This window comes from Alosa alosa, chromosome 14 (genome assembly GCF_017589495.1).
Source record: "Alosa alosa isolate M-15738 ecotype Scorff River chromosome 14, AALO_Geno_1.1, whole genome shotgun sequence".
Taxonomy (NCBI): Eukaryota; Metazoa; Chordata; class Actinopteri; order Clupeiformes; family Clupeidae; genus Alosa; species Alosa alosa.
This window is the reverse complement of record NC_063202.1, coordinates 21268877-21294112: the sequence shown is the minus strand read 5'-3', so window position 1 is coordinate 21294112 and position 25236 is coordinate 21268877. Positions and strand designations below refer to the sequence as shown.

General features: G+C 39.0%; 1 protein-coding gene across 2 annotated transcripts; it reads left to right on the top strand.

The window, feature by feature from the left end:
* Positions 1 to 8627: 8627 nt before the first annotated feature.
* LOC125307321 (Golgi-associated plant pathogenesis-related protein 1-like) lies at positions 8628 to 13133 on the top strand. 2 transcript variants are annotated; one of them, XM_048263237.1, is made up of 6 exons: positions 8628 to 8669; positions 8825 to 8842; positions 9028 to 9255; positions 10488 to 10565; positions 10779 to 10931; positions 12885 to 13133. In XM_048263237.1, the coding sequence occupies exons 2-6, from the start codon at positions 8836 to 8838 to the stop codon at positions 12896 to 12898; spliced, it is 480 nt and encodes a 159-aa protein (XP_048119194.1). In that variant the 5' UTR covers positions 8628 to 8669; positions 8825 to 8835; the 3' UTR covers positions 12899 to 13133. The 2 variants fall into 2 exon arrangements, with proteins under 2 accessions (XP_048119194.1, XP_048119193.1); XM_048263236.1 differs by lacking the exon at positions 12885 to 13133 and having other exon boundaries at positions 10779 to 11151.
* The last annotated feature ends 12103 nt before the right edge of the window (positions 13134 to 25236 follow it).

The following is a 25236-nucleotide window of genomic DNA, read 5'->3' as shown; positions in this document are numbered from 1 at the left end:
ATGATATATTGAGTCTAAAAATATGCAAGAACGTTAGCAAATTACCAAAATGTTAATGTACCTTCTCTGAGTTTTCGTGGTAGCAAGTTCTGCACAATCCTTCATACCCACACACCGTTTCACTTGGTTTCACTGGGCCAAATCTAGACTGCATTTTTCTGGTAGGATTCTTCTGCACGCGAGTTTGTCACGTCCGACCATCATAGACCTCTGGAGTCTAACTTGATTTCTCTAACTTGCTAACAAGTCGCAAGTTAGCTCTGGGGTAGCAAAAATCAAATTGTGCCGCCTTCACGTACCATTGATAATAATATCTACTCGAAGGTTGAAGACAAAAGTGTGTTTAGGAAAACGTCTGCGTCTCCGATTTCGTCGTCTCCCTGCGCGAGAATTTAACAGGTGATCTCCTTGTATGGGCATAGATGGTAGCTTTTTTGTAGGCGAACTTCAGAGGTCTATCAGAGCATCGTCATGTGTGGTGGTCACATCACATGGTTAGGCCTACTGTTTGCAAATGTGAACTTGAAAATATGTGCAATTAAAACAAATAAGCCAATGAAAATCATTTGAGAATTGTTGTACAACAGCTAGCGCTCTTACAGATCAGACTAATTTATAAAACAAATAGTTCTGGATGAGCATTACATTAGTTCACTTAGAGAGCTCTCTGATGGATAATCCTGAGTAAAATATGAGATATATAAATTGAGCAAGTCTGAGTATTGTATAAGCCTTTGCTGAGATCTCTTTGTAAATCAAAAAGGACTAAACTGAGATGACTAGAATGAGAACGGTTCAAGCTTGTGAAGAGATCTCTTTACAGAACTGATGGAGCCTAATCTGAGATTTACCAAAATGATCTGAAATGAGAATTGCATGAGTTTACAGAGAGAGCTCTCTGGTGGATCAGCCTGAGTAAAATATGAGATGTATAAATTAGACAACACTGAGCATTATTTAAAATATTGATGAGATCTCATTTGTATATTAAAGGGAGTCTACACTGAGATAACTTAACTATTTTGCTCCAGAGACAAACCTGAGAAGCGGGAGACAAAAGCAATAATCTCATTTTTATATCACTGTGATCTCATTATTGTCTAGGAGAAACAACTGAGAAAGAGAGGAGCTCTCATTTTAACATTTTCTTTTCCTCTGGGCTAGCAGCACACTTTATATCTATCCCCATTTACCACTAAACATATACAACTCCTACAAAGTTTATCTGATCCCCATTATCCACAAAACACACATAGGGGGTTTGGCCAATATGGCCAGCCCAGGGTTTGACATCAGTCACATGACTGTCACATGACACTACATCCAATATGGATGCCAAGGGGGGGGGGGGGGGTGGCATTGTTTGACAACAGACACATGACTGTCACATGACTTTACATCCAATATGGCTGCCCAGGGTTTGACACCAGTCACATGACTGTCACATGACTCACAAAACAATAACAATAACAAACAACACGTGGTGACAACCACATGGCTAATTTGCATAAAAAGGAGGCGTGGTTATGACGTGATTTATGACATTTCAGGGGGCGGGGTCTATTTTTGACAGATAGTTCATGATAAGGACTACTCTAGTATATCAGCTATAGCAGAGCATTTGCTTGGCATACGAGATGAGAGATGTGTATTTGGTGGGTGAATTAACAATGTATTACTGTAAACCTGTAAACCATAAAGGTAAATGTGACCAATATCACTTGAGTTGAATGTAAGTAAAACTCAGGTAGGTAAACATACTGTAACAAAGGAAAAAGGAACAAAGTAAGCTTAACCAAACAACAAACTTAAATGCAAACGTAACAAGTTATCAAGTCAGAATGTCAATTATACCAGATAAAACGATTAATGAAACATGAAACAAAATACAGACCACCCAAAAATAAGGAGAGAGAGAGGGAGAGGGGGGGCAGTGTGACCTCCCCAGAGCCGTCTTAGGAATCAAGAGAAGAGTAAAAGCAGCCAAGGGACTTTATCTCCAAGAGCAATCCTGCTTTATCCCAAACAGTTGGCATGAAATAAAAACTAAGATAAAATCTTCATTTTTGTCTACAAAATGAGAAGACAGATTATCTAGCTATTACGGTTCCAAATATTCCGAATGAATTCATGTGCAGCAGATTTCCTGTAGGTTAGGCTACGCATTGTTGCTGCAACCCTGTGGCTGCAACACAAAACTACATGGAGCAAGAACACCGGAGATTTCTACCAGAGTTAGGCAAGCTAACTACCTAAGTCTTATGCCACAACGTGACATACTCATAAATTGCAGCTTCTCCCATACATATGCAAATTAACATCCCCCAGAATCTCCATACGTAATGTCAACTCTTTAACTAGTTACACTAATGATGCAAAGTTTGCTAGCAAGTAAGCTAATGAAGCTAATATGGAAAGTTTAGGGAAAGTCTGGCATTTGGGCACATATCTCCAGCGTAGCGGAGTAAAACATTCGTACTTGGTTCTACAAAAGGGGTTTTCTTTTGTCATGTAAACGGAGATAATGACAGTGGTCCAGTGAAATCCCACAGTCAAGCTATAACCGTAGCTTGATTTTACTGATAGATAGATAGATACTTTATTGATTCCCAAGGGGAAATTCAAGTGCATGTAAACTTACTGACTGTCAAAAAGTCAGAATGAGATCCAGAGTTCCTTTTACGCTTCTCTAATCTTCTCAAAGGAACTCTGGATCTCACTAATGTCCAGTGAATTCATTTAGGCACAGGTGGACTCCAATCAAGTCGTAGAAGCATTTCAAGGACCACTGACTGAAGAAGAATGTACCAAAGCTCAATTGCAAGTGTCATAACAAAGGGTCTGAATACTAAATGGAATATTTCAGTCTTTTATTTTTTTAGACATTTACAAAACACTCCAAACACCTGCTTTTTTGTGGCGTGTTGGAGTATTGTGTTTTTTTGATGAGGATTGATGATGGGGAAAAAAATAATTGAATCCATTTTAAGATTAGTCTGAAACATAACAAAATGTGGAAAGCTTTAAAAGGGTCTGAAAACATTGTTTGAAAATAATGTTTTATTATGATTTAGTTGTATTATTATTATTACTTTTATTGTTTTTTATTATTATTTTCAGTATCACATATCTAAAGATGTCTAGATAACTTGAAAGGCTCTGACTATGTGTACATAGTTTTCGTCATTAGATTTTGCCATGTGATTTTGTCAAGTCATGAAGTTGATCACACAAAATAAAAGAGATGCTCTCACCTCGGTCTCTTGTCTTTCCTTTGGCTCTCTTTGACTGGCTAGGCTCTGTCCTGCCTGTTCGTTTATTCTGGAGAAGGCCTTGTTCTCTCTGGCTGGCTCTCTCTCTCTCTTGCTCTCTCTTTCGCTCTCTCTCTCTTACGTTGATTATTTGGTTAAGCTTACTTTGTTCCTTTGTTTCTTTGTTACAGTATGTTAACCTACCTGAGGACATTCAACTTAAGTGATATTGGTCACATTTACCTTTATGGTTTACTGGTTAATAAATTGTTAATTCACCCACCAAATACATATCTCTTAAATTGATACTTTTAAAACGGTGCCGGTGCCTGATTGAAACGGTGTTTAAATTAAAATGGTCTAAAGCATGAATTGCTTTTTTTTTATTGATAAGACACATTTGAACATGAAATTGAACTGTTATATTCAATTTACTATCAATATCTCATTGCTCCTATGAATAATAGCCTACATTTAAATGTTAAAACAGCTTGCCATGGATGCACACACAATGGTAAGCTCTGCTTTCAAGTTTACCCAGTGTAAGCGGTTTGCCATAAGGTATGTTAAAACCGCTTGCCATAGAACTGCCAGGTCATGGACAATGGCATTTGCAAGCAAGCTAACAGGGACTCTACTTGCCAGTTAATTCAGTGTGTTCCCAAATGCTTCAAGAAATTTCATGTCTTCCCCCATAACACACAATAGTTTTGAACATGTTAGGCTACATTATGTCGGTGTTGAAGTGTTTAGATTTCCGTGTATTCTTGTGTGTAGTTAGGCCCACTGCTAGATTTTGACAGGAGCTCGTGATATAGCAAAAGCTACTTGGGCTCCCGCAAGCTGTCAAACACTGTCCACTCGCCTATGTGGTGCACCCCTCTGGTTTATACATCCAGTGTTTATGTTAGCTAACTGTATCTGGATGTGTTGCTATCAGAGCAAGATGTTAGAGATGGCGCATGATATGCAGTGATGCCTTGTACAAAAAACAAAAAAGAATGCGATTTAAGTACCAAAATGAGGCACCAAAATCCACGTTGTTATTCGATGCAGTTACTACCGTTTGCGTCGGCACCGGTGCCATATTAGAACCGTGTTTCGGTGCCCAACCCTACTCATATGCCATGCCAATAGTCTGCTATAGTTGATAAACTACTTAGTAATTATCCGAAGTCGAGTTCTTAATTTTATGGAGTCAGATTAATCGTGGTTTCTCGTAATATTACCATTGCTTCTCCAGTCTGTCCTATTGACCATATGTCACCAGCCAAGGGCCAATAGCCTTAAGTACCAACAGATCCCAGTTACACACACCACAACACAAGATTACGTGACATATGGTCAAGTTTAAGTTTTATGGGCAACAGTGTCTCCAGACCCCTCATCTACACTGCACTACTCTGTCTGGCTGCCAGAACTTCTACCACATAATTATTTACAAAGACCCGACCGGTGTGGCAAATGAAAAACAGGTTTGACGTCACTCCCTCTCTCTTGTTTTACGCTATCTTCCTCTCTAGCTGTGTTCATATAGCCTACATATTTGTCTCAGACTGAGGAAAAAAGAAATGACTCATAAGAACATCTTCCATGATAGACAGACAGCTGTATGGTATTGTACAACAACAGGCATCCATGTAATCTATGGGGTAATCTTAGACTCTACTGACTAATAAAATATGAATGTTTCCAGTTCAATTCTGGACAAACACTGACGTAATGTCTTTAGTGTCTTGATTTTGTTGGAAGCCAATATGAAATGGGTGCTTCCGCACAAGAGGGGTTTAATGGTCAAGACCATTAACAGGTGGGTGTTGCACGCAGGTGTTGCACCAGACCTGGCTTGCTGTTGACGTCTTAGCAGACAAAGCAAAGACGCAACCAACTGTGAAGGACCAAAAAGTTTGCATGGAGGTGTGGGCAAGATGCCCAATTTCAAAACAATGTATGATTTCAGCATCCAAGGTCATCAGTGTAGGTCCTTGGTTTAGACATCTAAATTATATTCATTTCTTACTGTATGTTTAACATAACATGATGTAGGAATTCTCAATCTGTAGAAAAATGACGAAAAGTGTCATGCTCCTACCCGTGACAAGGTCTAGATTCTGACAGGATCATTTACATTCGAATGAAAATTTGGCATTTGGTTTTCTCTTGTGGCTGTTATTCTAATCTAACCTAATTATTATCTAGGGCTTAAACTGATTAAAGGATGAACACATAAAAGTAGTGATCAAAGTAAGAAATGTGTAGAAGAGTAAGTAAGAAAGTAAGTAAGCAAGAAAGATCACAACCAAAAGGCCTGAACATTCATTGGGAAGTGTTTGGAATTAAGAAACCGATAAATAGACACAGGAAACTTAAAACTTTGAACTCTTTTCTATAGCACAAAATTTGTTCTCCTGAGGGCTTATTGGTCTCCCCCTGTTTTACATGAGCAACAGTAATATGCTGTGCACCTGAGGAATTCTTGTAAGCTGTATCACTCTCTTGTTATGTAAATGGGCGACTTGACTACATTTACTACACTGAGGATCACATGAAAAAGGTATGTGTTGCATTCACACAAACAAGCTGTGGTTAAGCTCTGGGAGGGTCTGTGATTAACAAAGAATGCAGTCATTTCAACACACTCAGGCGGCACTGAGCTTTCCAAAGTGTTAAAAAACCTCTCTATTACCTCTGACAGGTAATAAGCACCTTTAATAGGTATTTTAGGACACTGGAACAGGTCTGTGTATACAATGGAATTGAGTTGTGCTAAATATAATTTAGTTTTACAAAACCTTGTTCATCATTGATTAACAGTCCTTTCAGGAAACATCACATCTCTTTAGACGGTTAAAAATGCATTCCTGAATATGGTTAGCACAATAAATGATGAGCATTGTTCTCAGAAAATGGCTCTTCATTATATGATGATAATTACACGCACATATACCCATATACACACCCATTCACACACACACACACACACACAGTCATGCACTCACACCTCTCCATCAATGGAAGAATACCTGCGGGCCATGAAAAGGTATGTCTGCATCTTTGTAGGTTGAGCACAGGCATACAGCAGGTTGAAATGATGGGGGAGGGGGAGGAACATGGGAAGCACATATAAAAGCAGCTGTGGGAGGCTCAATGCAACAACAACAAGTCAGCGCAGCTAAACCATCCTATTTCCAAACCCTCCGCACGTAAAGGTTTTAAGTGCGATTTAAGTACCAAAATGAGGCACCAAAATCCACGTTGTTCGATGCAGTTACTACCGTTTGCGTCGGCACCGGTGCCATATTAGAACCGTGTTTCGGTGCCCAACCCTACTCATATGCCATGCCAATAGTCTGCTATAGTTGATAAACTACTTAGTAATTATCCGAAGTCGAGTTCTTAATTTTATGGAGTCAGATTAATCGTGGTTTCTCGTAATATTACCATTGCTTCTCCAGTCTGTCCTATTGACCATATGTCACCAGCCAAGGGCCAGTAGCCTTAAGTACCAACAGATCCCAGTTACACACACCACAACACAAGATTACGTGACATATGGTCAAGTTTAAGTTTTATGGGCAACAGTGTCTCCAGACCCCTCATCTACACTGCACTACTCTGTCTGGCTGCCAGAACTTCTACCACATAATTATTTACAAAGACCCGACCGGTGTGGCAAATGAAAAACAGGTTTGACGTCACTCCTACTCTCTCTTGTTTTACGCTATCTTCCTCTCTAGCTGTGTTCATATAGCCTACATATTTGTCTCAGACTGAGGAAAAAAGAAATGACTCATAAGAACATCTTCCATGATAGACAGACAGCTGTATGGTATTGTACAACAACAGGCATCCATGTAATCTATGGGGTAATCTTAGACTCTACTGACTAATAAAATATGAATGTTTCCAGTTCAATTCTGGACAAACACTGACGTAATGTCTTTAGTGTCTTGATTTTGTTGGAAGCCAATATGAAATGGGTGCTTCCGCACAAGAGGGGTTTAATGGTCAAGACCATTAACAGGTGGGTGTTGCACGCAGGTGTTGCACCAGACCTGGCTTGCTGTTGACGTCTTAGCAGACAAAGCAAAGACGCAACCAACTGTGAAGGACCAAAAAGTTTGCATGGAGGTGTGGGCAAGATGCCCAATTTCAAAACAATGTATGATTTCAGCATCCAAGGTCATCAGTGTAGGTCCTTGGTTTAGACATCTAAATTATATTCATTTCTTACTGTATGTTTAACATAACATGATGTAGGAATTCTCCAATCTGTAGAAAAATGACGAAAAGTGTCATGCTCCTACCCGTGACAAGGTCTAGATTCTGACAGGATCATTTACATTCGAATGAAAATTTGGCATTTGGTTTTCTCTTGTGGCTGTTATTCTAATCTAACCTAATTATTATCTAGGGCTTAAACTGATTAAAGGATGAACACATAAAAGTAGTGATCAAAGTAAGAAATGTGTAGAAGAGTAAGTAAGAAAGTAAGTAAGCAAGAAAGATCACAACCAAAAGGCCTGAACATTCATTGGGAAGTGTTTGGAATTAAGAAACCGATAAATAGACACAGGAAACTTAAAACTTTGAACTCTTTTCTATAGCACAAAATTTGTTCTCCTGAGGGCTTATTGGTCTCCCCCTGTTTTACATGAGCAACAGTAATATGCTGTGCACCTGAGGAATTCTTGTAAGCTGTATCACTCTCTTGTTATGTAAATGGACGACTTGACTACATTTACTACACTGAGGATCACATGAAAAAGGTATGTGTTGCATTCACACAAACAAGCTGTGGTTAAGCTCTGGGAGGGTCTGTGATTAACAAAGAATGCAGTCATTTCAACACACTCAGGCGGCACTGAGCTTTCCAAAGTGTTAAAAAACCTCTCTATTACCTCTGACAGGTAATAAGCACCTTTAATAGGTATTTTAGGACACTGGAACAGGTCTGTGTATACAATGGAATTGAGTTGTGCTAAATATAATTTAGTTTTACAAAACCTTGTTCATCATTGATTAACAGTCCTTTCAGGAAACATCACATCTCTTTAGACGGTTAAAAATGCATTCCTGAATATGGTTAGCACAATAAATGATGAGCATTGTTCTCAGAAAATGGCTCTTCATTATATGATGATAATTACACGCACATATACCCATATACACACCCATTCACACACACACACACAGTCATGCACTCACACCTCTCCATCAATGGAAGAATACCTGCGGGCCATGAAAAGGTATGTCTGCATCTTTGTAGGTTGAGCACAGGCATACAGCAGGTTGAAATGATGGGGGAGGGGGAGGAACATGGGAAGCACATATAAAAGCAGCTGTGGGAGGCTCAATGCAACAACAACAAGTCAGCGCAGCTAAACCATCCTATTTCCAAACCCTCCGCACGTAAAGGTGAGCCACTGAACTCTCTCAATGAGGGACTATTTTAATTCTTAGAGTAAGTCTGTTAACTGGAAAGACACATCTGAATTTGTCATGGAAATGTCATGTTGTGCAAACTGAAATGACTAATTTATTTATTGTGCTGTTTATTTATTCATCTACAGACAAAAACACAATGGCAGGTGGGTTCTTTCTCCCTCTTTGTTTAAACAAAGTTTGCTTTCATATGGTAAAATATTTTGTACATCTTATTTATCTTCTGGTCCATAATATATTGCTATTAGATAATCATCAAAACACTGCAGCAGGTCTTGACAAAAACAGAGAGTGCAGACGTTTAACCATCATCACCACCCTCTGTTGACAGATGATAGCTTCAAGGCCGAGTTCCTGCAGACCCACAATGAGTTGCGGGCCAAGCACGGCGTGCCAGCCCTGACCATGAGCGATGCCCTGTGCAAGTCTGCTCAGGCCTGGGCCGACCATCTGAAGAGCACCAACAAGAACAGCAGCAAGATAAACCTCCAGCACAGCAAAACCAAGAACGGAGAGAACCTCTACTTCTCCTCCAGCTCTGCAACCGTCAAACTAACCGGTATGGCTGCTTACTGAATTTATTTGGGGGCCTAGCACCAAAGGTGCAGGACCCTATTGTGTTTCTTAGTATTCTTACTTTCTTCTGCCATGGGAGCCCATAGAACCGTTTGGTAAAAAGTTGTAAAATTTGGCACACTGCATCTTAAGTGCTCTAGCGCCACCAATGTGTCAAAGTTGGCATTACATCCATGCACTTAACGTTTGAACCGTATACCAGATCTTGAACATGGTATTGTTGAACAGGTATATTTGGAATCCTTGGATGATTCTGAGTTCAACGCACCCCATGATGTCAATTTCTGACATACTGTATTGGACCTTCCGCCATATTGGATTTTATCGAAAACGCTTAAAAGTTTTCACAGGTCACATATTTTCCCTGATTTTCACGAAACTTGGCACAGATGATCTTCAGACCAAGCCTCACAAAAAATTCCTATAGGTGTTTCGATATTCAAAAGCGTTCACTCAATACAGCCAATCAAATTTGACGACAAAGTGATGATGCACTAGAAAATTTGATTAATTTGGCCTCTATAGGGGGTGCTGCAATACAGGAAGTGAGCTCATATTTCAGTAGCGCTTTAATGAATGAAGTCCAAACTTGGTACAGGGACTTGGTACTTGATTGTGAGAACGCACAAGGAAATTGGCGTAATTTGGCCTCTAGGAGTGCTGTAATAAGGTAAATGACCTGATATCTCAGCCATTCTTTATCCAATTGTTATGAAAGTTGCTGTGACTACTTGCTCATGCCATGGCAACGCAATTCCTCCTATTGTACTGCTAGGTCCTCACATTGCTGCTTGCAGCTATATTTAGTAACTCAATTATTAATCAATTTAATTTTAGAGATAGAGCTGCCAGGAACTCCAGAAAACATGGGATATGTCAGGGCTTGGCTGGTCTGTCGGTCATACTTTGAAAAGTGTCTTATAGACTACAGATGGTGAGATGGCAAACAAACTATCTGATGACACTCTGTTATAACAATGTATGGTTGAAGTTAAGGATAGATTTTGGATTTGGTTTAACATGCTTTTCAGTAACGTGACTGAACCTGAATTTAAAGAAACTATTTATAATGTCTCTGTAGGTGAACTATCTCATTGAAGTCCTACCGGCTTGTCTAATTACTTGCAAAGACAATGGGTGACATTTGCTTTTTGTTAGTTTAGTCTTTTTTATTTACATGTCTGTCTTTTGTTCCTCGGATGTAAATATCTTTAGGAAAAGAGGCAGTTGAGATCTGGTACCGCGAGATCAAGGATTACGATTTTAGTAAGCCTGGTTTTGGATTTAACACAGGTAAGCTGTCTGAGCTGTTACACTATTAAACTTAACCTGACTATTATAAATTTAATTACATTCCTTATTGTGTACTTGTATTTCAGAATATCACAATGCTCATCTTAGTCTATTTTTGTTCTCATTTATTTCACAGCAAATTGAAATGTGAAGCTAGGCAAATGTCTTGTTATTTTGTACTGCTCCTGCAGCTATTCATATTATTCTTTTAAGGCCACTTTACCCAAGTTGTGTGGAAGTCTTCGACTGAAGTTGGTGTGGGTATTGCCATGGTTGAAAACGCAGTCTTTGTCATAGGCCAGTACAGTCCTGCAGGAAATATAGCCACCGATGACCACTTTGAGAAGAATGTCCTGCCTGCAGGAGGTTGGTTTTCACGTTTGTGTTGCCGGTTAAAATTGTCAAAATGAAGAATGGACTTCTGATGTTTCTGTCATTATTAAAAAAAAATCTGTCAATGACTGAAAATATTCATTTAGCGCAACCTCTGCCTGCAGGTAAGCATAGTACATCAATTGACCATAGCTTTCTTTTAAATCAAATTGAAAGACCGATCTATTTTCTTTGGCCTTTAATGTCCATCAATTATCCCCTTGTTTGTTTATTTATCTTATTTCTATTTCTTTTCAGCATTATATTAACAGCCACCTTTAACTTCACTGTACATTTTGCTCTAGACCTATAGTAGTAGTAGTTTTAGTAACCATATCTTCTTTTATCTAAAATCATTATCAGTTTATCATTATCATTACTATTATTTTTTGTATTTTTATTTATTTTTTGTCATTCATATTTTTGTTTTTATTACTATATTTATTTTATTTCTGTGAGCACCTTGGGTCAATTGTATTGTGTTTAAGTGTGCTACAGTATAAGTAAATGTGACTTGACTTGACTAAACACAGACAATTGACAAGTTTTCAGATCTAGATTTAAGTCCAGCATGCTTGGGCCTGCTTGGCATAGCATCACCACCTGGCCAAGCAGAAAATGTGTCAGAAATTGGCAATGCCTTAACTGATTGATCTGAAACTTTACAAAATATTGGATCATAAAGTCAAATTAGTTTTTGGAATGTATATTTACATAATGTAAATATTGGTTAATATAAATCTGCTGATATTCACATGCCCAAACTGCCAATCTGGTCTAGCGCCACCAGCTGACCAAACAGGAAGTGTGCCAGACATTGACAACACCTTGGGTAATTGGTTGAAAACTTTCAAAAATATTGGATATTATTATTATGATGATATTCACATGCCTAGTTAATGTTTGTGGTATAGCACCATATTCTAGGCAATAGAAAGATTTTTAAATTTAATTTATTTTGAATATACAGTAGATATCAGATTCATTAGATTAATTCAGTTTAGGTGCATGTCAATTTACTAGTGTCCTGACTTACACATCTACACTGGAACACACACATACACACACACACACACACACACACACACACACACACACACACTCACACACACACACACACACACACACACACACACACACACACACACACATACACACACATACACACACACAGAGATACACACACACAGTCAAAAACACATCATGGGTCTCACTACACACCACACATATACCCTATCTCTGCTGCTGGATAGTGTGGCTGCTGAACGGGGGTGTTAGGATACGTATCCTACGATTATGGCCGCTTAACATCGCTACAGGCCCACATGCTACACCGATTGATTGTAGTTTGTTTTCTTTTGTTCTTTTCCCCAATAAAATGAAGGGGGTGCATACAATACACAGCAAGTGTAGAGTTTTGGTAACACTTTATTTTAATGTCAAAGTCAAAGTCAAAGTCAGCTTTATTGTCAATTTCTTCACATGTTCCAGACATACAAAGAGATCGAAATTACGTTTCTCACTATCCCACGGTGAAGACAAGACATATTTTACCAATTTTAAGTCCACAGACAAACATAACATTCAAGTAAACAAAAAAAGTAAAAATAAGTAAATAAGAGGGCACATATAATAATGAAAAAATAAGAGCAGCAAAATTTTGTTGAAATTGTGCATAGACAGTCAATAAAAAACTAGTGCAAAGTCAGGCCAATAAGAGGCTTGGGTAGTTCTGTTTGACCTGAGTAATGAAGAAAGTAGTAATGTGTCGCTGTTACAGTGTACCTACCTAATTAGGTACAGTGGTACAACCTGTGTAACAACATGTACTATCAGGTACTATCATTGTACTTGCATTATGTATTTGTGGGTACCTACATATAGTTGTTGCATTGTAATACTGAGTGCTTTTACAAAACTTTGCCAATTTGCCTACATTTTCATCAGAGGCAAAGAGCTGACCTGAGACCTGCTGGATTGGGTAAATCTGGTCATGATGATGTCTTCGATGTCTTGGAACAGGTCTACCACATTCACCCTGCATCATCTTCTGACTTCCTCACCAGCAACCGTATTGCAGTTACTGTTAAATCCTCAGTTCTGTCAGGGCCTCTGGCAAACCTGCAGATCTGGAGCTCGTCGAAGTACCTCCTAATGGGAACACACACACACAAATTGTTTTAAAAAAATTAAAAAGAAAACGACTGCCACTTGTATGAATGATTTTAGACCTGTAGCCTTGACTTCTTTGATCATGAAGTGTTTTGAACAGCTTGTGAAAGCATACATCAACAACAGCATACCCGTTTCCACTGATCCACTACAATTTGCATACAGAGCTGTGGATGATGCTGCATCCTTGGCTTTACATATTGTGCTCCAACATCTAGAGGGAAGGAATACATACGTCAGGATGCTATTTGTTGATTATAGCAGTGCCTTCAATACTACCAGACCTTCTATTTTAATACCTAAGCTGTTAGACCTGGGCCCCTGCAATTCCATCTGCAGGAGGAGGATACAGGATTTCCTCAAGGGTGCTGTCTCAGCCCTCTATTACATAGTCTGAATACCTATGACTGTATTGCAAAACATCCCACTAACATAACAGTATTGTGAAATTTGCAGACGATACTACTGTGTAGGACTGTGGTAGCAATAACAAAACTGCCTACAGGGATGAGGTGAGTAACTTGATCATGTGGTGCTGCAGAAATATCTGTCCCTCAATGTGGAAAAACTTAACCATTAAGAAGGCTCATCAGAGGCTTTATTTCCTGAGTTGTCTCAAGAAATATGGTACGTCCCTTAACATTCTACATAACTTTTATCGCTGTACAATTGAGAGTATACTGACAGGCAACATTGTATCGTGGTTTAGTAGGGCTACTTCACATGACCTTAATCTTCTGACAAAGGTGGTCAAAACTGCATCTAAAATCATTGGGGTTCCACTTGAACCGCTCCAAAACATTTACTGGAGATGCAGCACTAAGAAGGCACTAGGTATTATGCAGGATTCTAGTCATCCTGCACACAATCTCTTCTCCCACCTTCCATCAGGGAGGCATTTGCAGAGCATCCCAACGCACACATCACATTTCAGGGATAGTTTTTACCCCCAGGTAATAAGGCTACTGAATGATGGTAGTACAACAGGAAGGAGGGCTGAGGTCTGAGCTTAGTTACTATGTTTACTGTGCTTGGATGTTGATCCTACACCTTGAGGTTCATGGGACTCCAGAGGCACCAGCGGCTTCAAATACCTGTTTGCTGCTCTGCAATGGCATTTTAGCAGCTGCTCTCTTAATCCTATGAATTTGTCTGACAGAAACCTTCCTTATTATGCCTTTGTCTGCATAAACCCACCTGAATCAGCGATACATTTCTTCACAGTACGATGATCACACATAAGTTTTCGGGAAATATCCAATGTTTTAATACCTTGTCCAAGATTTTCTGCTTTTTTGCACTTCTGGCAAACTGCATTTCGTTGTCTCTGTACTTCTACTCTGTACAATTACAATGAAGGGGAATCTATATACTGTAATCTAATGCCAGGGAGCATTGTTTTGACTACTGTAAGTCTAACTAAAGTATGATCTTTCTCTCTCTCTCTCTCTCTCTCTCTCTCTCTCTCTCTCTCTCTCTCTCTGACTACCACACCAGAGAATTCTATAGGCACAGCTCAACTCCATGCTGTTTTGACTCTGTGTGTCAAAGTGCAATAATCATGCCTAATTAATATGAAAACTCATTGATGAAAAATGCATTCTCTCGCCAATAAATGTAACTCTTAAGGGTTAATGCCCACTGGTGACTACATTCCTGTTTATGGCTTTAATGCTTAAAGGAAAATCACCATTTAATGCTTAAAGGAAATTTTGATGATTGGTCCTGTCTCGACTTTTCTGACTCGTTTTGAATCGCCTTTGACAGGCATGCTCAAACACATGGGTGCAGCTACCCATTTTTTGAGGGGTATGCAACAACAAATTGCCACCCCCAATAATTTACACTATTGGTGTGTATTAAAAAAATATATTTTTTTAAGAAATTCTGCCAATTTTAACTTGAAGTATTGATAAATGGTGCATTGTCACTTTAAGAGAGTCTAAAAGGTTCTCATAACTTCCTTTTGCCTGCTGTTGCTCACAAAAGATATATGGCTGATCCAACTATGCTTTATCCATCTTTTCCCTCAGACGATAACTCACTACTCGTACCTGCTCACGGCGCCCCACTCCCTTTTCTGTCAAAATTCTATGATAGAATCTTATGAGATAGGGCGCCTACTCTAGCCTGTTAGTCCTCTAAAATGTTATTTAACATTGAGGAAATGCAGAAATGATTTAGAAATGTACAACAGTAGCTACATATAGAATATACCTCTTTTTTTTTACCATCGCTTTGGTGCCCCCATGTTGCTGTGTCCCTATGCGCCGCATATAGCGCATACCCACTTTATGTGCCACGGCTCAAACATGTGCAACTCACCGAGTGGTTAGTGGTGTTAAATACAGTTTCTGTCGTGTTTTATTTGGCATTTTGTAAAATCCCATTGATTTCTGTTGGAAGACTCATTGCACGTTGATATTACTGCGCCACCATCTATGCTTCAGGCTCAAATATTGAGCGGAAGTTTATACACGGTTGTGAGGTGTCTGAAAAAATAGTTCCACAATAGCAAATAACACGGCTGGAAATCATACATTGCGCCAATATATTTGATTTTAATAATCAACGAACAACGAACAAGTAATTTTCCTTTAAGAGAGAACAATTTTCTAAACATTGGCATCACTTGATGCGCGTCAGACGCCGCCAGTGGGTGTTGGCCTTTAAGCGATAGCAACACACACAATAACATAGCTGTAATGCAATTGCACAGAGGTATTTAATTAAGTGAAGTTCCTCAGGGTCTCTTAATTTCACAGTTACAAAAATCCAAACCACTATTGAATCATACATTTTTGATTTGATCATTTTTGTGGATTCAGTAGGCCTATTTGTATATGAATAGGCTTTATTATTTATTATTTCACAACATAATTTTGGAGTCTATTATTTTTCTATTACCGTAAACTAGTAAAGTAAATTTAATTGAGTTTTGCTCTGACTATGGTTGTAGATATGAGTCAGTCTGCTTAAATTATGGACATTTTGTTGTGTTCAGCATCCTTTCAAGTTTTCTCCCCCCTCTGTGTTCACATGACTTTTACTCTTCATGAGCACTAGATGGCGGTAGATATCTTTTGTAGAGGATGGTCTAAATGTGACCATTTGGAAGGAATAGATAGTAAAGCATTCCTGTTAGTGACACATAAATAATTAGATATGACTCCACCTCAAAACCAAATAGGTCCAGTGCCTAATGTTTTAGTTTCTGCTTGTCAGACTTTCATATATGAATATTTCCCCTGGGGATCAATGAATCATTGAATTTCCCCTGGGGATCAATAAAGTATCTATCTATCTATTTGAAATGGCAATGCTCTCATTCTGAAGTCATCCACAGTATTTGTACAGTGGTGATGAAAGGGAACTAAGATGTTGACAGATGCACACTGTGTTTGAAGCAAACAGGAAGTAGTTTTCATTAGCAGAATCCCCTCAGTCTGGCCTAACTCTGACTTTGTTAAATTACACAGAAAATGTGTAATCTCCTGAAGCCTATGTACAGGGCTCATAACCCAGCAACACTCAATAAAATCAAATACAATTATACAAAGTGACCACTGGAACCAGGTGAGAGGAAGATCATTCCTTTGTTGTCCACTGGCAGTGACAGATAATGTATCCAAATGATTAGCATTTAACCAGTTGTGATGTTTACATATTAGTGTAGTTTAACACTTTGTGATGTTCATTTGAGAGACTACAAAACTACCATGCCCTCATTAGCTGTGAGTGTGGCTTATAAAATGAAACTATCTACTAGATTAAGAGTCTTTGATACAGATGCGATATACAAAAAAAAAAAAAAAACATGTTTAGACAAGATAAAGAGTCTTTGATAGAGATGTGATACAAAAAAAAACATGTTGAAATGGCCAGCCTTTTGAATTTTCTCTTGATTACATCCTGTAACTCTTCAGTGTACCTAAATCACCACACACACACACACACACACACACACACACACACACACACACACACACAGTGATTAATATTTTCTGGAAAAAAATCCATCTGTAATCATCAACATCTGATTTTTAGCCCTTTGATTATCTTACTGGAGTTTTGTCATGCTGATAATCTTGGCAAAAGTGCAATCACATGTTCTTTCATTTTATTTGGATGTTTTCAAGCAACAGTTTTAAAATAAACCAACTTGATTTACATTTTCATTTGTGAAATTGTTCAGTCTACTTTGTCTAATCAAAGCAACATAATGCAACAATGCAACTTACTGGTATTCAACCCTTGTTTTCACTTTTCTGTGTACTGGGTGGGTTCCCCTTTACAGTCACTTTTTAACGTGCAGTGTTCCATGAAAGTCTGTGGGACTGCCTTGCTCGTTGGGAAATTGCACTGGGGTGTGTCGGAAAGTGATAAAATAGGGTCACTTTGAGTTCCACCCTGCCAAAGTTACATAATAGCCTACAAAACCAGGTGTTCAGGGCACACATTCAGTGGCAAAGAAAGAGGCGTTGTTCTCCCTATGATTAGTCAGTGTACCATCAAAATGAGTTTGAAGCCTGAGGCTAAAATCAGCACATTATTTTGCTTTCAAGTCAACAATCATGCATGAACTCATGCAACTATTCACATGGCCATGACGTGTTCATGAGCTATCATTTCAAACGCATCAAAAGAAGACAAAAATAAAGCTAGTGCTAGTTTAAACATGTGGGTAGATCAAGGGATCAAGGTGTCTTTATCATCCCCAAGGGGCAATTTGTTATGCAGCCATCAGAGAGAACACATTCATAAATTTACATAAATACAACATGAAGGCTCACCAACAGTGGACATAAATACAACATAAAAAATAAAATATAACATAAAAACATTAAAAATAAATAAATAAATAAATATAAAACATAAGAACATAATAAATAGTACTTGTAAAAACACTCAAATAAAAGCTGGTGCAGTGGGTATGAAAGAGTTTTTGTATCTATTTGTCTTACGTCTCTTGGACACAAATCTAGATATGAGCTTTCTCTGTCAGTTTTTCAATTATCATTCTTTCATCCCCATTTTTTCCCCCTTGTAAATTAAGCCAAACCGCATTCTGAGCACACTAGTTGGTAAGGACATATATGCACTCTAAATTAGTGCAATGATCCTTGATATGCTGCCAGGCGTGTGGGCGACTAGAGTAAAGTTATGAGTCAGAGAGAAGAGGTTAAATGTGGCCAATAGGTCAACCGGTCACTTTTACTTCTGAATAGGTATTTCTTTTCCATATGGTCAGGATGGGTGCGTAAGTAAAAGCTCTAGTATAGAGTTTCTATCCTCTTTTTCCATTCTCATTTTTGTTGTCTCCAGGAGAAAGAGACAGACTCCTTAGAGGGGAACAAATCATAGTTAGGTTACAGGGTTTTATTGTCTTTCATAGTGCAATTTTATGTTGAATGTTTTTCCTGTGCTAGAAGGTAAAGAAAACAGAAAAAGTGAGAAAGGAATGTTATTACAATCTTGTACGGACCACCCTCTACCACTTGTAATTTATCATTTTGTAGACTTGTGGGAGTTAACTGATTTGTACTTCAAGTCTATGGCTATTCCATCTCTACTGGGCTGCTTTGCATGTATACACTGGAGCATCTTTCAGGAAGCAACAACATCTGGGGACTGTGTAGACCTAGAGGAATAAACTGAGGCTGTGTTGGGATTTATAAGTAAATGTATTGATGATGTGACTGTCAAGCTGCATCCCACCGATAAGCCATGGCTAAGTGGGCAGTGCCGTTCCTTGCTGAAGCTTTGTGATGCTGCATCTGAGATCTTGCATCTGACGCGTATCAAGTGATGTCAAAGCTTAGAACTCTGTTACTTTTAAGGGAGCAAAGACCACTGGTGCCGTCTGACGCACGTCAGAGTTTAGAAGATTGTTCTATCTCTTGAGCGTCAAATCCATAGACGTGCATGTCGTCTCCAGTGGGTGTTGGCCTCATGAGAGCATATGGGGACACCAAGGATACAAGGAGCTTATGGCATGGATTCCAGGCAGCTACAGGCTACAAGCCTACCATACGGACAACGGACATTGACCCATCCCTACCAGATAACCTAAACACTTTTTTCTCCCAGTTCAAGGTTACAGTTAACAGAGCAGCACAAATGCAGTCACTACCACCTGCCAACCAGACACTGCAGTTGACTGCAGACAGTGGAAAGAGGGTCTTCTCCAACATCTGGTCCAGATCACGTCCCAGGCTGTGTGCTGAGGGATCGTGGGAACAGCTGAAGGACATCTTTGCAGACATACAGTATTCAATACCTCCCTCAGTCAAGCCAGAGTGCCCATTTGTTTAAAAAGTGCCACCATAGAACCTGTGCCCAAGACACTGAGAGAATATGGAATAGAACATTATGTCCAATATTCCAATATGTGGGTTAATGTTCTGCATTTGATACTAAAAGTATGATTCTATGTAATGACTGTATGATATCTGTACTGTCCCTGTGTATATCTGTGTGTGACTGTAGTTAGAGATAAGCGGGAATATTATGACTTTGCAGCGTTTTACTGTTCTGCATGGCTGCGTCAGTAGCTTTCTGTTCCGGATTGCCAGGTTGCCACTAATCAGAGTCTGATTCAGTGTAGTCCACGTGAGATGGGATGACCAACGCCATCTCCTGTCAGCCTGGAAGGATACTTAAACCCTAACTATTTCCTTGTCTAGTTAGAGCAGCTGATGGATCTTTAGGTGAAGTCATGCTGTCTCTCCCTTGATGCGCATCATTGTAAATAAACTCTGTTCCTGATTTTTCATACGATTGGTCTGACTGGGTCTTTATTAAATCTATGGTATCAAAATTACCATCAACACCAAATCCAGTCTCTACGAACGACTACCACCCTGTAGCCTTGACCCCCATAGCCATGAAATGTTTTGAGTGGCTTGTCATGAAACACATGTCATGCCTTCCAGCCAATCTGGACCCCTTGCAGTTCGCTAATAGAGCGAACCGGTCTATGGAAGATGCCATCTCCACCCTGCTCCATCTCACTGTGACTCATCTGGAAAAAAAAACAACACTTACACCAGGATCCTCATCGACTTCAGCTCGGCTTTCAACACAGCTCATTGAAAAGTTGTTGTTGCTGGGTGTGCATTTGCAGATGGATTATGGACTTTTTGACGGAGACACGCTGGTGACGCAGGACTGTGCTGCTAATTTCAAAAACAACCACGTCATAAAGTTTGCAGACAACACCACAGTTGTCTGCCTCATCACACAACAGTAGGCTGAAGAAGATGGACATTCCCATCCCAGCCATGATTGTTTTCTGCATCTCTTCATGGTTTGGCTACAGCAACGCAGAGAAGAGACACAAACTGAACAGGATAGTGAGAACTGTTGATAAAAATGATTGGTGCTTTGCTGCCATGACTGCAGGACATCCACAGCATCATGAAGGACTCCACCCCCTCCCCCATGGCCTGTTCACATTTACGCAGAAAAAGATACAGAAGCATCAAATGAACTCCCCGGTTCTTTCCCACAGAAATCAGACTGCTAAACCAGAGAATGTGAACTGCATATCAGGGACTGTTCCCTTTATAATGTTTTAAATAAATTATATTTTTTATTTATTTATTAATTAATTCAATTATTTATTGTAGCTGAGTTCTTATTTATTTATTAGCTCATTATTTTATAGTCTTAGTTGGTACTGCACTCTTGAACTGGTGGATGTGTGAAATGCAATTTGGTTTTGGCCCATAAAAATGACAAATAAAGGAATCTTGAATCTTGAAGTGTTGAAGTGAAATATCAATGTGTGAAATAAAAGTAAGGTCTGGGGTAGATGAAGTCATTCTGAATGACAAGCGGAATGACTTTGCTGCATGCCAGTGAAACTAATGACGAGACAAACACATGCCTCGCGTGTTCACCAGATCAAAGAGCAACTCACCATGTCCTGAACCATTAATATTCGATTCTCTGGAAAGAAAACTAGAACAGAAACACTAACGAACTTAGGTATTGGATTCTCTGATTCACTGATGTAAATTATTTGTACTTTCTTAGTCTGTAATGAGGCAAAGGCATTTATGAATAGTTTTTGTGCAGTGTGTGAAAATCCAAAAACAGAAAATTACCTTATTGATACCCTTACTTGAAAAGCTTTAAAGGTATCCATTGCAGGTTTGTTTGTTTTTTTCTTCTTGTTACTGGGCTCCCCCTGCCATTGTAAAGTATTTGTATTTTACACAACTGTTGTAAATACCACTAATGGCTAGCACCCTTCCCCCATGGCAAGGTAGATTTGGATTTGCTTACAAACCGGCAAAGATAATTTCCGAAGAGCCATGTCAACTGACAAGGTAATAATAAATAATTTAATACAAATAGTAGGCTATTACACATTCAATTGACAAAAAGCGATTTGTGATTCTGTGTGTTGTAAGGCTGCTTCTCAGTACAAGGGTAGGCTATGGTTGCGGAAGGCACACAATTTTCCCTATAGCAAGTTGCAAACAAAGCTGTTGTATTAAGATAAGAAAACTGGGATAGAATGATTTCAAGGTATTGTGGTGAATGTGCTTGGGCATGATTTACAAATTGCCACTGTGGAGCAACACATTTTACCAATGAATTTGATAGAGTACGAACCCGAGGCTCCAAAGGTTACATCAATATGTTCTGTTCTGGCACAAAGCAGAAACATACACGCAACTGTTTGAATGGCTAATGTGAAGGACTTGTGCTACAGTATAACTAAAATCACCTTATACTTACCTTGCCTTTCAGTATGTATGTCCATAATGATTCTGCATCAAAGACTGAAATAAGTGCTACCACAAATCTCAGGATACAAAGGTGCCTAATTATAATTCCATCAAGCATATCTAAGCATTCAAGCATTTGGGGGCAGCCGTGGCCTACTGGTTAGCGCTTCGGACTTGCCGGGTTGCCGGTTCGAACCCCGACCAGTAGGCACGGCTGAAGTGCCCTTGAGCAAGGCACCTAACCCCTCACTGCTCCCCGAGCGCCGCTGTTGTTGCAGGCAGCTCACTGCGCCGGGATTAATGTGTGCTTCACCTCACAGTGTGTTTTTACTAATTCACGGATTTGGATAAATGCAGAGACCAAATTTCCCTCACAGGATCAAAAGAGTATATGTACTTCTACTTATTATTATTCACAAATTGAGTTGTCAGTTTATCCCATTAAATCCTGTCCTTAAGGCACTAAGCGCTAGCATAATGTTTTTTTTTCTGCCCGTGGCAAGAGCCTTTGTTTGTTTACAACCATCGGATCCTAATGAGGATTTAGAATGGCTTACTTTCATCAACAGACAATGTGTACCTAAACAGACTTAAACAGAGAGTCTGAATCCAATTGTTATAAACCAGCACCTGTGGGGCAGCAATAGATCCTGGTACTGAGGCGTACTCAGAGCATGCTGAATGAGGCAGCACATAAGAATGAATAATTGTTGTAGTAAATATTTTATGTGTCACTAACTACAGCATTTAATCAGTATTAATGAATCAAAGCTTATTGTATGTGTTAACCTGTGGATTTTTGACTGAAGACAGGAGGAAATGATGAAATAACGAGCCTGTACGAATAATGCCTTGCATCTTGCTGACAAAATAACTTCAATAATCCTGATTAATTGATACATTAATATGAATTGAAATGAGTAAAACCTCATTGTATGCTACTTCATTAGGTGTTACCTGAAGTTGTCTGGTCTTGGCTGAGAAAACAAAGTTGAAAACAGCACTCTCATGCATTAGTTCTTGCAAAAATCTTTATTGGGCCATATCTACAAATGCCCTAGGCCATTATCAGCGTGGTCTTGACTAAGGCCAGGCGGGAGGAAATGACACGCTCTGTGCGTGGTTGAAGCAGGGCATGTTCGGCCGGCACGCGTCTGCTGACTCACTGCAGACATCAGCTACCACTGACAGGGTGACGCCTTCAGTGGGGAGATAAGGCTTCTCTCCTCCCTCTTCCTCATCTACAGAGCGCAACACACAGAGAAGCACTTCCTGTTACTAAAAGATCTGTCTCATTAATCATTCTGCACTGACAATGATAAACTGGTGCAAAAAAAGAGACCAGGATTTTTTTGGGGTGGAAGTTAATCCCCCTCCAGCTGAACACTTGTATTACCACTACAGCAAAATTACATCTTATTTCAGCCAGTTAAAATAGAGTGGTATTGATCTTTGTTATGGGTTTGTTGACCCCAACCCCAAGCGTCCACCTTGATATGGCTTAGCAAAATTAAAGCACAGCAGAACTGCATTATTGTTTATTGATTTCACGAAACAGTCCTGGTGCGATATTAAGGAATATTGATTCAGTTAAATGTTTTCATTTGGAAAGAGGTTTCCAAAAGTTCAGATTCATATAAATGTAAATAGCCTTGCACATAAATAAAATGCAGCCAACTTGATTGCATTTTTGGCAGAGGTGGAAAGTAACGAAATACATTTACCCACGTTACTGTATTGAGTAGCCTAGTTTTTCTGTGTATTTTGTATTTTTTAAGTAGTTTGTAAAATCGGTATTTTAAATTTTACTTGATTACATTTTGAGTGAAGTATTGTACTTCGCTACATCAAAAATCCCATCCGTTACTTGAGTAAAAAAAAAAAAAAAAAAAAGTTAAGACTAACGAAAACAGAAAGGGAGAGAGACAAAATCGCGCCCTAAACCACTAGCCTAGTGATAATGATCAGCATGTAGCCTACAACAGGACATGAATCAAGCTGGCTACATGTCTTTCTGAAAGTGATTGAGATGGAGCTGGATCACGAGATGCATCAGATTACATGTGTAGCCTAACCTATGAAAGTCTATTTTCCGCTATTTCAATGGGTTGTCTCAGTTCGTTTTAGCACTATGATTCCGGAGATATTCAAGCAAACACCATGGGATTTCGTGTTTTGACATTTGTGCTCACCTTTCTTTGGAAAGTAGTTCATTAGCAATTGTTTCCCCTCATTTCTCTGTTTTTCCTGTTTTGGCATTTGTTTTTGGTAACCTGACTTCTTGGATAAAGACATTGCACCAGCAGCACAACAATTAGCGGCCCACTAGCAATGCTCAACTAAATAAACAAAAGATAGACTACCTTATGAATCGTGCAGGCGGACTAAACCATTTAGCTCTTTAGCAAGTGAGAGTGACCTTAGACAGTTTTCACTATGTTTTGTATAAACATCCAGTCAGTCAAACTTTACATTTCGTATGACATTCATTTTGACATTAATTTGGAAGTTAAAATATTCAGGTAAAATAAATATATGGTGGAAATAAGTATTGAACGCTTAGACTTTTTTTCAGTAATTAGCCTAAACTTCCAGTGAGTCTATTCGAAATTTTCACCACACATTATATTAACACACATATAAAAAATAATATGTGTAATAAAGTGGAATGACACAGGAAAAAAGTATTGAACGCCTACTGAAATTTCTTCAATACTTTGTGGAAAAGCCTTTGTTTGTAATGACAGCATCAAGACATGACAAAACTTATTAGTCGCAGTATCAGGTGTGATTTTGGCCCATTGTTCTAAACAGATTCCATGGGTCCCTCTTGTGAATCCTGATCTTTACTTCCAGAACTGTTTAATTGAATTTAATTGAATTGGCTGCCTTCGAGTCTTTCTGGAGCTTTCTCCGAGTGGTCTTTGGCTCTTGGAATTGACTATCCTTCTGACTCCCTGGTCAGAAATATTGCGAGGAGATCCTGTGCATGGCCGGTTGATGATGCAGTGATGTTCCTTCCACTTGCAGATAATGGCTCCCATGCTGCTAACTGGAAGATTCTGAAGTTTTGAAATGCATCTGTAACCATTGTTTCATTGATATGTTTTGCAACAATAAGGTGCAAAGGTCCTGGGAGAGCTTTTTGCTTTTATCCATCATGAAATGTTTCTTCTGTGACACCTTGGTAATGAAAAACCTTTTTATAGCCCATCAATATGTAGGCTACTAACCAAGCTTATATTATATAATATTAAGATTATATTAATTTGCACAGATAGAAAGGATAACTACTCTCTAAGATTCCAGCTCGTTCCTTTCCTTTCCTTAGTGCCTTTTCTTAGCGTGTTCAATACTTTTTCCCTGTGCTATTCCACTTCATTACA